This window comes from Atractosteus spatula, chromosome 21, assembly GCF_055471065.1.
Source record: "Atractosteus spatula isolate fAtrSpa1 chromosome 21, fAtrSpa1.hap1, whole genome shotgun sequence".
Taxonomy (NCBI): Eukaryota; Metazoa; Chordata; class Actinopteri; order Semionotiformes; family Lepisosteidae; genus Atractosteus; species Atractosteus spatula.
Genome location: NC_142726.1, coordinates 9,002,842 through 9,018,736, shown reverse-complemented (window position 1 = coordinate 9,018,736; position 15,895 = coordinate 9,002,842). Strand labels below are relative to the sequence as shown.

General features: G+C 40.4%; 1 protein-coding gene across 1 annotated transcript; it reads left to right on the top strand.

Moving 5' to 3' along the window:
* The first annotated feature begins 2,875 nt into the window (after nt 1–2,875).
* On the top strand, nt 2,876–7,476 carry snai3 (snail family zinc finger 3). The gene is made up of 3 exons (XM_088938763.1): nt 2,876–2,954; nt 4,719–5,345; nt 6,702–7,476. Exons 1-3 carry the CDS (start codon nt 2,876–2,878, stop codon nt 6,881–6,883), a joined length of 888 nt encoding a protein of 295 aa, XP_088794889.1. The 3' UTR covers nt 6,884–7,476.
* The last annotated feature ends 8,419 nt before the right edge of the window (nt 7,477–15,895 follow it).

The following is a 15,895-nucleotide window of genomic DNA, read 5'->3' as shown; positions in this document are numbered from 1 at the left end:
GCTCACTGTACCCTCTACTGAATTTCTAAGCCCTCATATTTATTTGTGCTTATTTTATCTCCAATCTTTGTTGATTGTTTTCTTCTATTTGTGTTTACTTCTTTTCCTGTAAAGCGCTTTAAGATAAGCTTCTTCTTCTATTATTATCATGATCATCATCTGGGCTTTCTAAACAGCCTAATGTAACTCTATAACCTTTTGATTTCCCTGTTGCACATTGTAACACCTTTGAAGCTAGAAAGCTGAGTGAGTTCTACTTGTTGTCATCAAGAAGGGCCAGTATGTGCAGTTTAGTGGTTTATATACCAATGACTCTTGAGAAAAAGTCTGTTTGAATTTTTTTTTCTTCTATGATGTTTCCTCTTACCTTTATACCATCTGCAAATGTGACTTGTTTACTAACTTAACCAGAACCAGAAATAGCAGTGGTACAGTACAGATCCATGTGGTATTCCACAAATTATACCCCAGTTTGAGAATTCACCTATTCTCTATACTCTGTTTTCTAATTGGTATAAATCCATGTTGATCCCTAGAATCTGATTTCCATATAGTCAATACTTTTAATTAATTATTGCTTCCATAACATTACAGTAACAGACATCTGTTGATGTATAATTACTTGTCCCAGATTTATCACCATTCTTTTTAATGTTTTGATCCAAAGTGACATTTGCAACCATTTATACAGCAGGTTATTTTGCTAGAGAGATCTGGGGAAGATACTATAAGCAACAACAGCAGTATCTTACCTGGGATTTGAACAAAGACTAGTCAATTTCTCCCTTATGCTTACTAATATCCTAGGTTTGCAGTTAATTGTACTTTCTAATCCTCTAATTTTAAAATATTTAAGAAAACTCTTACTTTTCCCTTTATTTTTTTTCTCTAATTGATTTGTTCAATTATTTGGAACACTGTTTTACTTTATGTTTTACTCATTCCTAAAAACTCAGCTTTGGGCTCAACTTGTACTTTCAAAAATCACTTCAAAGCTACACCCGAGGAAGGCTCCACAGCCAAAGCAATGTTTCCTTTTTTCTCTTTTCAGCATGGAATAAACCTTTACTTGTTCCTTTACACCATATTATGACCACCGTTTCCTCATGTTTCTCTCATCCCTGATTGCCAAACTCTGTCTTGATTGTTTGAAACGCCAAGATCTGTACAAGCACCCAGCTCTGACATCCTGGGTAAGAAACACCATTACCACTTCTACCATTTCTGTTTCTGCTTCAGACGTTCCTGTACAGTAGGCGTTTCCCCGTCTATCCATGGAAAATTAAATTCTCACATAATAACTACTTCTCTTTTTCCAAAAAAATGACAAATTTCATCACACAGTATTGAATTATAATCAACACTCGTATCTGGTGTTCTGTGGTGTACTCCAATAGCACTGCCCCTTTGGAATGGTTTTACTTCAGGGTAAAGCTCCCGAGAATGCTCCCAGGCTTTGGAATTTTGCTTACATCCCTTTTCTCAAGGTTTGGAATATTTACTTATTTTAGAACTATGTATTGTGAGCACCAGGAGCAAGGCAGCCGAATCCCGAGGATCAGTTATGGCAAAGCCTGCTGCTGGAATTCCGGTGTGCCACTGGAGGAGCAGGGTCCTACTCTGCATTGTGAGGAAATCCTCTTTTTCAGTGCTTTCAGGTCTCGTATTCAGATGGTAATGTGTCCGGTCTGGGTTCTTGTTTTGCTAACCCCCAACCCCCCTCCCTCCCCATCTCCACCCTCGTTAGGCTTTGCTCTGCAGGACAAATCTGTCCCTTTTGAGTTCGGCCCTCACAAAGGACACACTCTAGACTGGGATGGAATTGACCTGGAATGCTGTTTGTTTTCAAAGCATTAAATGGGAGACATATGGAGAGAAACTGAGAAAAATGGAAGTAGGCCTACTTCAAGTCAGCCATTTTGTAAGTCACACAAGAGTATGGATAACAGTTTTTTCTTCAACACTAGACTACATACAATAGTTCTGAAAACTTCACATCACTGAATAGTTTAATTTTAAGCAGTATGACAACAAATCTTTACAAAATAATTGTATGTATAGATACCGGGGATTAGGAAAGACATGCCCTTTGGCCAGTTCGCATTTGTAATGTAACAGACATTAACCTTACACAGATTTCTCCGAACCCCGCATTAAAGCTGCATTCTGATTGAATTAACTCCGTGTTCTTGTATTTTCTTGAGCGTTCCCATTTAAAAAAAAAATGCTGCACCACTATTTGTGAAAAAGAAAAACAGGGATTGAACGAGACTAAAAGCAAAATCATGAAATTTATTTAATTTTATTTTCATTTTTATCTGATTTTGGGTATTGTCTTTTGTGAGAAAATCAGTGCACGCAAATATCCGTCTCGCTGCGAAAATGTAGCAGTGTTTTGGACAACTTCACTGAAAAACGGGTGAATCATAAAAAGAATGATGATTTCAATTCAGTCTTCAAAGTTGAGATCTCATAATATCGGAACATTACTTCAGAGTAACGCATGAAACAGGAATTGCAATTCTGCGTGCATGACCTATTCACAGTCTAATTGACAAGACACCAGCACTATCCAGTACTGTAAAGCACGATGCACCTGTTTTCATGGGGCTGCTGATAGACATCAGAGGCTCCACCTCCTACACTTGTCCTTCCATTCTAATTGGCTCAGCAGGGTCTCTATGCTAATAAGCTGTGACCCTCTGCACCTGACTCTCTACTACACTGAAGAATGCAAGGCAAAGACTGCCTCCAAGTATCGGCTATTTATTTATCCGGTCGTCTCCTGTCTATGTGCTTTCACTTAAGCATTCTTGCATGGACTTGGGTAGAGCTAAATGCAAGGTAAATTCAGTAATAAGAAGCTATAGTAAAAATGCCAAGATCTTTTCTGGTGAAGAAACACCTGACTTCAAGGAAGCCACATTACGGTCATCTGGAATCCCTTAAAAAAGGTAATTTGTAACTAAAGCCAAAATCATGTTTTTATATTATTTTATATTGTTTAAAAAAATATCGTTCTAATTTTGAATAAGGTATTTTTACTTAGGGTTTACATTGTAATATATACAATACTCCGGTTTAAACCCCTCTTATTTTGCTTTTCATGTGTTCTAACTGATGCATACAACTAAAAACGACATCCTTTTAATAACGGGACCTTCTAAGGATCATTTGAAGTAATGTTAGTACTTGTATCATAATAATACATGAATGAAGGTAAGTTGAAACAAAGTATCACATTATTGCATATAAAGTTTATGTTTTTATACTTGAGATATAAAACGTATATATCAAATGTAAAAAAAAACCCACAATGAAGTTCTTTAAATTACTTAATTAAAAAAAATAAAGCTTAAAAACTTTCTGCCACGGACAGCACACTCGCTGCTGGAGTTTAGCAGGTGCAGAATCTCTCACACAAAAGAGGGGCTCATTGTCCTTCCCTCCTTTTGGGATCTAAAGGGTCCTATTAAGCTTGTTGAAGAGGCTAATCTAGTGCCCTTCGAGAATCCTTAAACTCATAAATCCGAATGAAATGCGTTTTTATTCAAATTCTGCCATTTATCTTAACCAGCTCTATATGCCTTTTTTTTTTATTAACAGCCACGTACATGAGCATTGCAGAATTGTAGCCTGGTTTTGAGCATTGGAGCATTCACTTCATAACTTGAAGCTCTGTTAAAAGATTCAATTAAACTGCGGCACAAGTTTAGTTCAAACAGATGAGTCTGTATAAGTTTAATAAATTTACTTAAGGTCCATTTCCTTTAGCATACGTTTTTTTCTCTGCGTGAGGGTCTTTTCAAGCAGCCTTAAAGACTACATTAAGATAAAATCATTTGCTTGTTTTAAACAGAAACACAATTCAGTAAAACTAGTACCAAGATGGTATGATAAAATAATTTTAAAATATGGGAGAATACCACATATTAAACTAGACAGCACCTTTGAGTAATACCATCAATTTGTTCAGTTGATGTTGCCAGAGAACTTTAGCAGTGTATTATGAAGTACATTTAGTTCTGAGATATTATCAGGGTCTGTCATGCTAATATTGGTAATGATATCTTAGAATATGTATGATCATATGCTCTGTCTTTGTGTCCGGATTTTTTATTTATGATGCTATCTAAGTCATTGGTGGTTTTTTTTAAATAGGAAGTTTTCTGGTAAGTCCAACTTGCATATTCCGAGGAGGGTGGTTTTGGAAATAGCCGCAAATTGCCTAAAATTCCCTAGGAACTGAAAATACACTGTAAACTGGGGATAAAATCTGCACCCATTTCCTTTCAAAATAAAATTGTTATGCTTTTGACTGTGATTATTTAATTCAATTTTAGCTTCCCCAGGTTCTGAAAAACTATCTGTGGATTTGTTGACTGCTTTTATTTTGTTGGTTGTGTTTAGTACTTCGGTGCTACTTCTGTGACTATGTGGTAGAAGGAAGTAAAGACATGCTCTGGAATACAAGACGAACAAGTTTGAAAACTCCCAAGCGTAATCATTATTGTGTTTCCCATTACATCAGCTTTCAACCCAAGTAAAAAATCAACAGAATATTTTCCTTTACAAGTATTAGTAGTTAAATGGCTAGTAAATTAAATCTGTTTTGGTGTTCTGTAAGGTACTTTTGGAGTTTCCTAAAACCTCCAGTATGGTTTTTTTGGTTGGTTTTGGGAAAATATTTTTTTTATTTCTTGTGTGTGCTTTTACAGGAGAAGCCACTTCTCCAGTTGTTGAAGAGTCTGTGATTGCGCAGAGTCTGCAGCCTGAGTTTCCATCAACTGCGACTTGTGTCCAGGCCTTGGGAGTATGGGAATGTATGCCCCTCGTTGCTGTAGCAACCCAGACTTCCAGTCCCGAAGAAGCTGATGTTACCTCACACCCATTGAGAGAAACACAGGCGCTGTGCTCTTTTCAGGAAAAGCTGTCAGAAGAGACGGTGTTGGCTGTGAAACTGGCCGCTACTCCTCATAGAGTCTCCCCCAGCGAGCGGGACACGAGCGCCGGCCAGCTCAGCCAAGGCCCCAGGCTCTTGGAGGACAAGAGCCTCATTCCCGGCTCTCTCCTCAGTCTCCCCCACCATTCCCAGGAGAAGTTTGAGTGTTTTGACTGTCACAAGGCCTACTACACCTTCTCCGGACTGGCCAAACACAAGCAGCTGCACTGCGAGTGGCAGTGCCACAGATATTTCAACTGCAAGTACTGCGACAAGGAGTACGTGAGCCTGGGCGCGCTCAAGATGCACATCCGCACCCACACGCTGCCCTGCGTCTGCAAGCTCTGCGGCAAAGCCTTCTCTCGGCCCTGGCTGCTGCAGGGCCACATCCGCACACACACAGGTACGGAGCCCCTCGAAACCTAGGCGGCCAGGGATGTTCGCCCTGTTACAACATTTTACCTTCCCAAGTGGTTCCCATAAAATTCTTTTTAAATTTAGAATCACAGTTCGTTTCCTTAGCATGTACGCGCCCAGACTGGCACTGCTAACCGTGAACTGAACTGAATGGCAAAGGGCCTTGTTCTCAAGCAAGACGCACAGGCTTGTCCCAGCTCCCTGGCTGTCAGGCTGTTTATCTCTTGAATTGCTCCAGCTCTGCTGTGGTGTGCGGGAGGGTCCGCACCAGGCGGAGGAGAGCCGGGTCTCTCACTGACTTCAACCTGAGCCTGCAGGTGCCGCAGGAATTTCCGGGGGGCACTATTTCCTGGGGACCTGAGAGCGCCCTGACCAGCTGAATCTCTAGGGGCAGCTTGGAGAATCCCAGTTGACATCAGGATCTTAGGGCTCAGCCTCCACTCATAGAGAGAGTCATTACTGGTGCATTCTGTATGTTCTATGAATTCATTGTACTTTACTGCAGCCTGCTATGATAATGCCAAGATTTACAATGACACACCTGGATGGGCTGCCAAAAGACTTTCTGAAAATAATTTGTAGAGAAAGTGTGAAGTTTTCTTTATACAACCTCCATGATCACAGGTTGATGGTAGAAGAGTTATTAGCCACTCTAGTGGCTTGAAGAGGCTAAACAGTTTGTTAATGTGCGTGTTTATTAAAAGGTCAGAAACAAGAACAATCTTCCCGGTTTAGTACTGGGTATAATGAATGCCATGCTTGCAAAAAAGCATCTTGGCAACAGCTATGGCAACAAAGTTACTTTTTTTCCAAAGATTTCCATAGCTGAATAGGATATGTAATTTGATGATGGATCAAACAAACATATTCATGGGTGAAACATTCTCTATTATTTTAGTGTTTACAATTATCTGTATAAGATCTATGAATATTTGTTGTCCTTAAGGTACATTTTTCAAGATTTAACGGGTCTTCTGAAGAACAATTGATTAAAGAGGCAGGAGAAGCACCTGTTTGATGTTAAGACTATGTAGTTATGATCGTGTTTCATACTTCTAGCCACCAAGCTTGGATTCTAGTCAGGATGAGAAAGGTAATGAGCACATCCAATTTCAGTTATTTTTTTTTTTAGTGTTTCCAGTGCTGGAATCGAAGGCCATTAATCCCCATTTTTTAAACCCTACATGGCCTTTTCATTCACTCACTCTGACATTATGGCTCTGGCATAGACGCTGCCTCTTGTAGCGTGCAGTGGATTTGGGTCAGGCGGCTTGCCTCCGACCTTTGTGTGCTGTCCCTGTCTCCCTAGTCCCTGACACATTCCTTCTGTTCGCTGTTCCAGGAGAGAAACCCTTTTCCTGTCCGCACTGCAGCCGGGCCTTTGCTGACCGCTCCAACCTGCGGGCCCACTTGCAGACGCACTCGGACGTGAAGAAGTACCAGTGCAAGAGCTGCTCCAAGACCTTCTCCAGGATCTCGCTGCTGTCCAAGCATGAGGAGGCCGGCTGCTGCCCGCTCTCTTGACACCTGTGTGAGCTCATCCAACCACAGGAGGCCCAGCGTCTCCTAAGAACGTCTGCTAGCTTGGCACAGTGTCTGCCTTCCCTGAACACAAGCATTCAGGGCCAGAGCAGGACATGATTTGTTTTCTTTGCATTTGTGAGAAATTCATGGTCTGGTGGCTGAACAAATGATGACTGAACACTGTCCTTTCGTACCATCAGCACGCTTCTAATCCGAGAAGTACGTGGAGTGAGAAGGAAGAGACGTTATGATCCAGTGTTTTTTTTTTTAAAAAAAAAACAGTGTTGGCTTGATGAAACTTTCACTTCACATTTCAGATTTTTTTCTTGTTGTTGTCTTTTATTTGATTTTTTTAAAAAAACAAGAATAAAATAGTTACTGATGTGTGCTTTCACAATATGTACATTTTATGGCAACAAGGTTAAGGTTTTTACTGGTGAGTTTTGCAGCAAGGTGTTAAACACAAGAGGGCATAAATAGGTCAGCTGACTGATGCACACCTGCTTATCCCATGTAATTAGAATGTTTATTCAACCATTAGTTAGGCTGCGGTTGCATTTGTGTCATGTCATGATCTATTAAATATTTTCATATTTGTCTGCTTGCAGTTATTGAATTTATTTCTTAAGGGAGAGCACTGAAAGAACACCAGGCCATCTGGGCAAAACCAAGTCCAGTACACATTGCTCTGCTTCTCCTAAAAACTGGAATTATTTCTTAACTGGTTCTTAACAAACAGGTTGGTTCTGTAGCTAAACAAACTTTTAAAACTTTTTTTCCCCAAAAGCTGGAATGTTTTTCAATTGGGTGTGTTCATAATGAAGTATCATTAGTAAGAACCAAAGTGTTGTAAGGCCCGTGAGAATCTTTGACCTGAAGGGATGTTTTGTATCTCTCTGGTAGCAGTTTGCAAAAATTTTCATTTACCTTTTTAAAATAGAAGCAAGAGCATGTATTCCATTGCATTTCACACTTGAACACAATGAGGGCATTTCAGTTTTGGTACTTTGTAGCCATGGTAACCGTTGCCCAGCATCTGCTGCCTGCCCTGGGTGGCTAACCTAGTGAAAGACATGAGTCTAGGGAAGTGTCGTGGCCTTCCAAACGTGAGCTTTAGGAGGGAAAAATGAAGGAGGGTCACGCTGAGGCTGAGGTATGACCGGTTTAAGTGGCATTAATTACACAGATATTGTTTATTCACACAATTAATGTCTTCGGAGGGCAGCTGTGGGAGCTCGGTGGGGAGAATTTTACAAGTCTAAATAAAACCGCAATGTTTCCCATTCAAGATAGTGCATGGAAAATTCTTATTAAATATATCTGTTTATTGGCAGGTGGAGTACGGCCAGCTGCACACCACGATGGAGCCATGCCAGCTCCCTGACAGGAGGGACGAAAGGGAAGGGGGGAACTCAACATTTTCCAGTTGCTCAGCACAAGTGCAGCAGCTGAGAGTGAGTCTGAGGCCACTTCCACTTGCTGCTGGTAGCTGGCCCTGCTGAGCGGGCTGCTTTCTTAAAATACAGCCAGCAGCTATATCACCCTGCAGCTCGCACCTGGCAGCCCACTGAAGCTCAGCAGGTACTGGCCAGTATCAGGATGGGAGACCTCCAGGACAAGCTCAGGTTGCAGCTGGAAGAGGTGTTAGTGAGGCCAGTAGGGGGCACTCACCCTGCGGTCTGTGTGGGTCCTAATGCCCTAGTATAGTGACGGGGACAATATACTCTAAAAGAGGTTCTGTCCTTTGGATTAACCATAAAAATGAGGTCCTGACTCTTTGTGGTCATTAAAAATCCCAGGGTGCTTCTCAAAAAGAGTAGGGGTGTCCAAATTTCCCCCTGGCCTTTACCAATCATGGCCTCCTAATAATGCCCATCTATGAACTGGCTTCATCACTCTGCCCTCCTCCCCCCTGAGAGCTGATGTGTGGGGAGTGTTCTAGCGCAGTTTGGCTGCCATTGCATCATCCAGGTGGGGCTGCAAATTGGTGGGTGTGGAGGGGAGTCCCCATTACTTGTGAAGCACTTTGAGTGGAGTTTCCAGAAAAGCTCCAGAAGTAACTGAGGTTTGAAAATGTGCAGGTTGAACCTTTAACCTTAATTCGACATCCATCCACTATCATGAAAAGAATTGTTCCCGCAAGGGATGTAGCAAATCGGAGCCCATTAGGGAAACACTGGTCACAAGGCAGGACTACACTCTGAACAGGATGCCAGTCCATTGAAGGACACTCACACGTACAAGCACACAACTTAGGGACACCAATCAACCAGTGACACAGCAGCACTGACTGTCAGCCTAGCGGGGAGCATATCATCATTATTATACCAATCTGCTCTACTGGATTACAAAACAGCTAGATCTGTTCACTACTGTCCTGTAGGCGGTTAATCAGTCCTACCATTGAGAAACCTTTCTCTTATCTCCACCTGTAGGCTTTAACTTTAAGCTGTGCTAGTATCAGTTTCTGATGATACTGTAGGTGTGGAACAGATATATTCAGTCATGGAAGAAAGATGGTATAGTTTAAATCATTCAGTTATTCAGCCAGAGTTTAGATCTAAGGTAAGTGTAATGTTTCAGCCAAAAAATGAAAGTAGCCCACATCCTGAAACATTCAACTTAGCAGGAATCATGGTACCATTCAGCTGTTCCTGTAGTATTGACTTTAGAGAGGGCCAGAGGAACACAGCAGGTCATGTCACAAGCATCAGAAAGGAGGCAAAGCTATATGAGCAAACTTGCATAACGCACATTCCATTGTATGACTGACTAGAGCCAGTGTTGCTAATCCTTCGCCTTCCTAGACAGCAAAATTAAGAACCAACCTATTTAATGATAATGATAACATAAAAGGTCTAGTGGTCAGCTTTGATTTAAACTGCCTCCTGACCTCTGTCACCATACTCCATGACGTGTATATCAGCTGACACTCCGGCCCTAACTTTAGCTGCTGTAACTTTACAAAACGGCCTTCTCCCTATAAATATCCTGTAGCCAGGGTGAGGGAGGCATGCAACTGCGCCGTTTCCAGCAGCAGACATGTCAAAAATAGCGACTTGAGTTACTATTCTTATCACAACACACAAGCTGCCTGCTGGCCAGGTTGATCGGGACTCCCAGTATAGCCCTGGCAGAGAAGAGTGGAACCTCACAAGTTTCCAATACCCAAGGAGTGGAGCTTGGAAATGTGTCCGATTCCACTGAGAGCACCTGTGCTGCTGTGTTTTGAATTACTGGAGGCTGATATTAGCAACGCACACATACAGACGTGTAGGATATCACTCGCCTCCTTTCATGATTTTCTCGTTATTGGCAGTGATTAAAGAACAAGCTTAAACCGAACAACAGGGAGCTTAGGAAGTTCTCCTCACTAAAAAAAGCATCGCAGGAAGCCAAGATGAGGGAGACTGACAACCCAGACCACAGAGCAGCAACTTCCTGAAGGCTTCCCAGTTTGTATACGTTTTGCTCTTCTATGTTCAAAAACTAGAAACAGAACCCCCATTTGTATCTTGCGTTAAACAAGTCAATTAAAAAGTAAGCCTTTGAATACAATCATTAAAACATAGAGGGGTTTTGAAAAGTAAGAGCTTACTATGGGGAAAATAAGGAGGAAAAAGGAACAAACAGGAGATGTCTCCAATATCTATGGTGAAAGCTTTCAAACTCCACTTCATTACGAATGTACAAATGGTTACTGCGCTCACTAAGCTGGCAGTGCAGTGTCATTGGATATGAACGCACACAGCTCCTCAGAAACCTTTTTAAATTCCCGCTGCCTTGCACCCATTTTCAGGATCTTCTCATTTCTTACTCATATTGTCACTCCACTGGTATAAAGATTTTCCTGTCCAGGAAATAACAGTACTAGTGACTCCAGTAATTGCTCTCTCCACCAGCCTCTCTGTGTCTCTGTGCATAGTGTTTCCTTACTTCTCAGTGGTATATACTGTATAGGATGAGGATAACATAAGCTCATATTGTTGAGGGAATCTGTTCCCACCTCACAGTAGTGTCCCCAGTATACATAGCAGAGTTGGAAAAAGCTTGTTTGCTCTGTACTAGTTTGTATTACCCTTATCCTTTACCGAAACAGCATACAACATGACAGAAAGCAACAACAGTCAAGAACACAAGCCCATAAGGGTTACTACTAAGAGGAATCTACTTGACCGATCTTGTTTTTTAGCCTGTCAATTGAGCTCAGGCTATTTTTCTTTTCTCAGACTGCCATCTTCAGTATTATGGCACAGCAGTGTGTTAAAGACACCCCCTACTCTTTGTGTTGAAGAGCAGTATCCCAACAGCTGCAGTAAGGAGCATGTGGATTTTCATGTAAAAATAAATATGATTAACAACCTCAGCTAGACATCAGAGGATAATCTGCTTTTCAGTTACTACATGGATATTTATAAAATCTTTTGAGGCTATATATATAAACCTGTTTATATAGAGCAATCTATTACTCCACTGCTTAGTGGTATAGCAATATGATACCAGCTGCTGTTTTTAGCCCCTGTGAAGACAAAGTGTGCCTATTTTTACCCGACCAGTAGAGGCTGTCTTGCTATTTTTATGAACGACCTCCGCACAGTCTTGCACTGACTCAGATTTGCTGAATATTTTCCACAGTGTGTGTCGGGTGTATAAAAATACCCCCCTCCCGCTGCTTGCTGACACACAGCCTATGAACGCTATGTGTGCACTTGTTACCCAAACCCTTGTACCAAGCGAGCGTGGAGAAGACTGGATATATCCGTCCACTTGTTGTGGAAAAAAGAGGCGCAGCCTCATAACAGGTGCAGGTTCTTAACATTTAGAAGTGATTTCAGCTCGGACTGTAATCTCAGAGCCCTGTTTTACTCTCCTTACATTAATTGTCCTGGCTGCTTTGGGGCTGTTGGTTTGGTAGCTATTATTCCTCTTTTTTTCTGTTTTCAAAATAGAGCATCAACCAGAAGAATCACAGAGGTGTTTTGAAACTTGAAAACTCTTATTGTGAAAAGCCTGTCTCATTCTTAGGCTTGGTCTGTGGTGGTCTCGTCATAAAGCAAAAATGTTAAATCACAGCAGGCTAGATCTTGGATACCTATTGCAAATGTTGTACCAGGTCATACCTATGAAGTAATGTACAGAAAGAGTCTCCTTCACTCTTATTGTAAAAGCCTGAAGACTGATAAACTGCTTCTGAACTACCAACTTTAAACTGACTTAAAATTTAACATAAATGTACATACAATGTGCTGTATATTAAACATCATTCAGATATATATTTGTTTCGTGCATGAAATGTTTTGCCTGAAACAAATATTTATATGGCTTTTCTGAGAACTATGCTAAGACTGAAATGAACTCAGAAGTGTCTTTCATAAAACGTTTTTTTACATTCATGATATATTATATATCTCAAATATAAATGTTCCTCCTGCATGCAGATCTTTTCAAGTTCAAGTTAATTGTCATATGTACACAAGTAGAATGAAATACTTGTGTTTTCTTTTCATGACAAATGACATAAAAGATGACATAACGTTGACGTAGAAAATGACATAACAAATAACATCACAAATTCACTTTCAACCATCCTTTGAGTGAGAATGATACATTTAAAAGAACAGTTCTGAATATGTTCTTGTCTCACTGGCCAGTTTGTGTTATTCACCAAGGGCTTAATATTTTTCATTCCAGTCTTCAAACTCTAGCTTACAGAATTTATGCAGCTGTTCTTGACTTTGCGATTTTTAAAGGGTTAACATTAAACTAGTAATGCATTGGGACTATAACTCTTCAGAGATGTAATATGCTAGATATTACCACTGATATAAACTAAAATATGTAGCAGAAAATGCCACAGAAAATAAAGTATTTTCATTGTGTAAAGCCCTTTTTTCTTTTATATTCTTATACATTTTCTGTTTTTTTCTTGGTGACAACCTGTTGCCTTCTGCATTACTCTGAATAAATCTGTCTGCACTCATGTTGCTCTCTGCCCCTTGTCTCTCCACTTTCCCTTGGTAATAATAACCCTTGCCTTGTCTGCAGTTTTATCAATCATCACTCAAGGTTTGTCCTAGCCCTATTTCTCAGGCTTTCTGGGTGTCTGGGATGGAAGATGGTGGGAAGGCATCTGACCATGAAAGGTCAGTCTCATGTACAGAGGTGTCCAGCTACACACATACACAAGCAAGCTTTGGGCCAAACAGTATCCTATACAGCAAATGGACAAGGGAACAGCTAAACTGTTAAAACTACCCTACCTCAATAATGCTTTGATAATATTTCCTTTGACTGCCTTAGGAGACAGTTAACATAGTTCTAGAGAAGATTGGTCTTGCTTAACTAAGTTGTTGGAATTCTGTAACGAGCAACACTTGTAATGGATAGAAACAAAGCATATGAAATTAAGTTTAGATTTTCAGAAAATATTTCTGATAAAGTTCATCATAAAAGATTAATTCTGAAATTACAAATGGTAGGTATTCAAGGAATTAGACATCTTGAAACTGAGAATGAAATCCCTGGGATTATGCAATTAGGGGTGTACCACAGGGATCTGTGTGAGTACCACTGCTCTTTTTACTATGTAGAAAAAATTTAGATTGTGGCATAGTTAGGAAATTCTACACCATTTAAACTTAAGTTAAGACAGGGCAAAAACCTGACAGATGACACTTAATGTAAACAAGTGTTACTTTAGGTAAAAGAAACATAAACACATAGACACCTTAGACCTTCCTAGACAATACAAAATGAACACAAAAGGCAAAGAGAATGTCTGAATACACAGATAAAAGTGTAGATTTTATATGAAGATACAATATGTTATGTTAAAATTGTACAATGCACATATAACGTATTTAGAATATTGTGCACAACTGTGATCACCACATTACAAAAATTATATTAATGATCTGAAATCAGTTCAAATAGTAAAATAGTACTAGAAAATAGTAATCCAAACTTCAAGGAGTGCTCTGCTCTGACAGGCTAAAAGAAGTAAAGCTTTTAATTCTTGAACAGAGAATACCTAGAGAGAGATGTGGGAGGACTGAAACCAACTACCCAACCATGGTGTCAAAGCCAGAGACTCTGTATCCTCGTATCAATCAGCTATCAATATCCAAATGAGCTAGATGACTGGATGGCCTCCTCTCATTTGTAACTTCCTTTACAAATTAATTTTAGTTTTACATTTACATTATTTTCATAATTTTTTTCCAACACGCAATCTACCTACCACAGCATGGCATCGTGAATCAGAACTCTTTATATCAGTGTAAGAACAAAAGCAGAAATTAGGTGAAAATCACAAACTACCCCTAGTAACATATTTAAGTGATACAATACAATCCCTGAATAATTTCCATTTCCCTCACAATCAAGAATAGTTCTGCAATCTCAGAAAATTACATTGCACGTTAAGCCCTCGAATGGCTTGCTTTGTCTACGTTTGACTGAAAACTCTGGGAAAGAGGACAGCCAAAGTGTCAATATTATGGTGTATCCCTATTCCCCACAAGTACCCCCACCCCAATCATGCAAAGTCTGGGATCAACAGGTCACAGCCTAAGTGCCTTGTAATTGTCTCTTCCTCATTTAAAGACCAGAAGCTCTTCACTAGCAGAATTCATTCACAAAGGCTCAGAATCTCAAATTCTCTGGTTTTCTTTCAGGGCCTGTCGAAAGCTAACATGAAATTGCACCAGTGAGGTGTCCACCTGCTCACAGTCCTAGCTTTCCTCAGTGCAAACTTCAGCTGGACACACTTGAGACTTCACACTTTTAAATTCTGATTCTTTACCATGTTTGCAGCTGCGAATCCACACCTATGTTTTGTTTTTATGTACGGTATACAAAATGGCTGCACTACATTAAGCATTCCTTGTAATTGCAAAATACTAAGATATGAAAGGTATGAACCATCTTTCAGTTAAAAAAAGTAGTATTAATGTAAAATCATCCTTATATTGGTACCGTACTTCATTGGCAAAGTTTTAGATTTCAATCAAAAAACAAAAGTGAATTGGAATTTTTCGCATTTCACTATTGTTTTTCTGCCATTTTCAGACTCTTGATACTGACTAAATAAACTCTGTTTGCGCCATTTATTATCTCCCTACAAGTTGGAAACTCTTTTTTTCACTCTTTAACTAGGAGGCCTTTGCCACTTTGCCATCTGCTTTACAACTGCAACTTTCAGGCCTGTGTCCAAGAGCAGTCGAGTTGAGCCGCTGACTGTCTGTGCCTGCAGGTGCTCCCTGTCTTGACTCTAGAGACAGGTCGCGAAGATGCAGCATGCTTGCCTGCTGCTTGTCGTCACTATGGCATTCTTGTGTTGTCACGGCAAGTCCAGTCACCTTCCAAAAGCAGAACATCGAATGGGAGAAATCGCCTTGGCAACGAGTGTTTGTTTACAGAGCTCTTCGGCCCACTCTCGGCCCTTGGTACCCCCCGTTCTCAAGTGAAAAGAAGCCCCTTTCCAGAAGAGAGTATTGGGAGTCTATTCAGAACTGATAATTAAGCTGTGCCCCCCCAACCCCCCCATTACACCCCTCTGTCCCCATTCTCTCCCTCCCACGTTCTTCCTGCACCACTGCTTGTGACACCCTCACAATACCACGGTCAGGCTCAATAAAAAACACATTTCTTGTACTGAAGTGTCGTTAGAGGAGGAGGATGAGTGGAAAGTAGAGCCTCAGTTGTGTTAAACCTAAAGCTTTAATTTGAATTCAATTTAAAAATGTCCAAATACAATTGGAAGTACAATTCAACTCCATTCCCCTGCCAATGCCTGTGCTAAAGAATAGAGTTTTGTTATCAGGTTCACTTTTATCACTGTGTTGAAATTGTGACATAAAAACGATCCCTTTTAATTTATTTAAAAGACGTCGCAGTTTAACACAGAAAATTATACCAGGGGTGTGGTGACTGATCATTCCAGTTAGCCTTGAGGTAAAAACAATCTATTTCAGAAATATCAGTAATTACTCCATTGTTTGGGTTGACCTG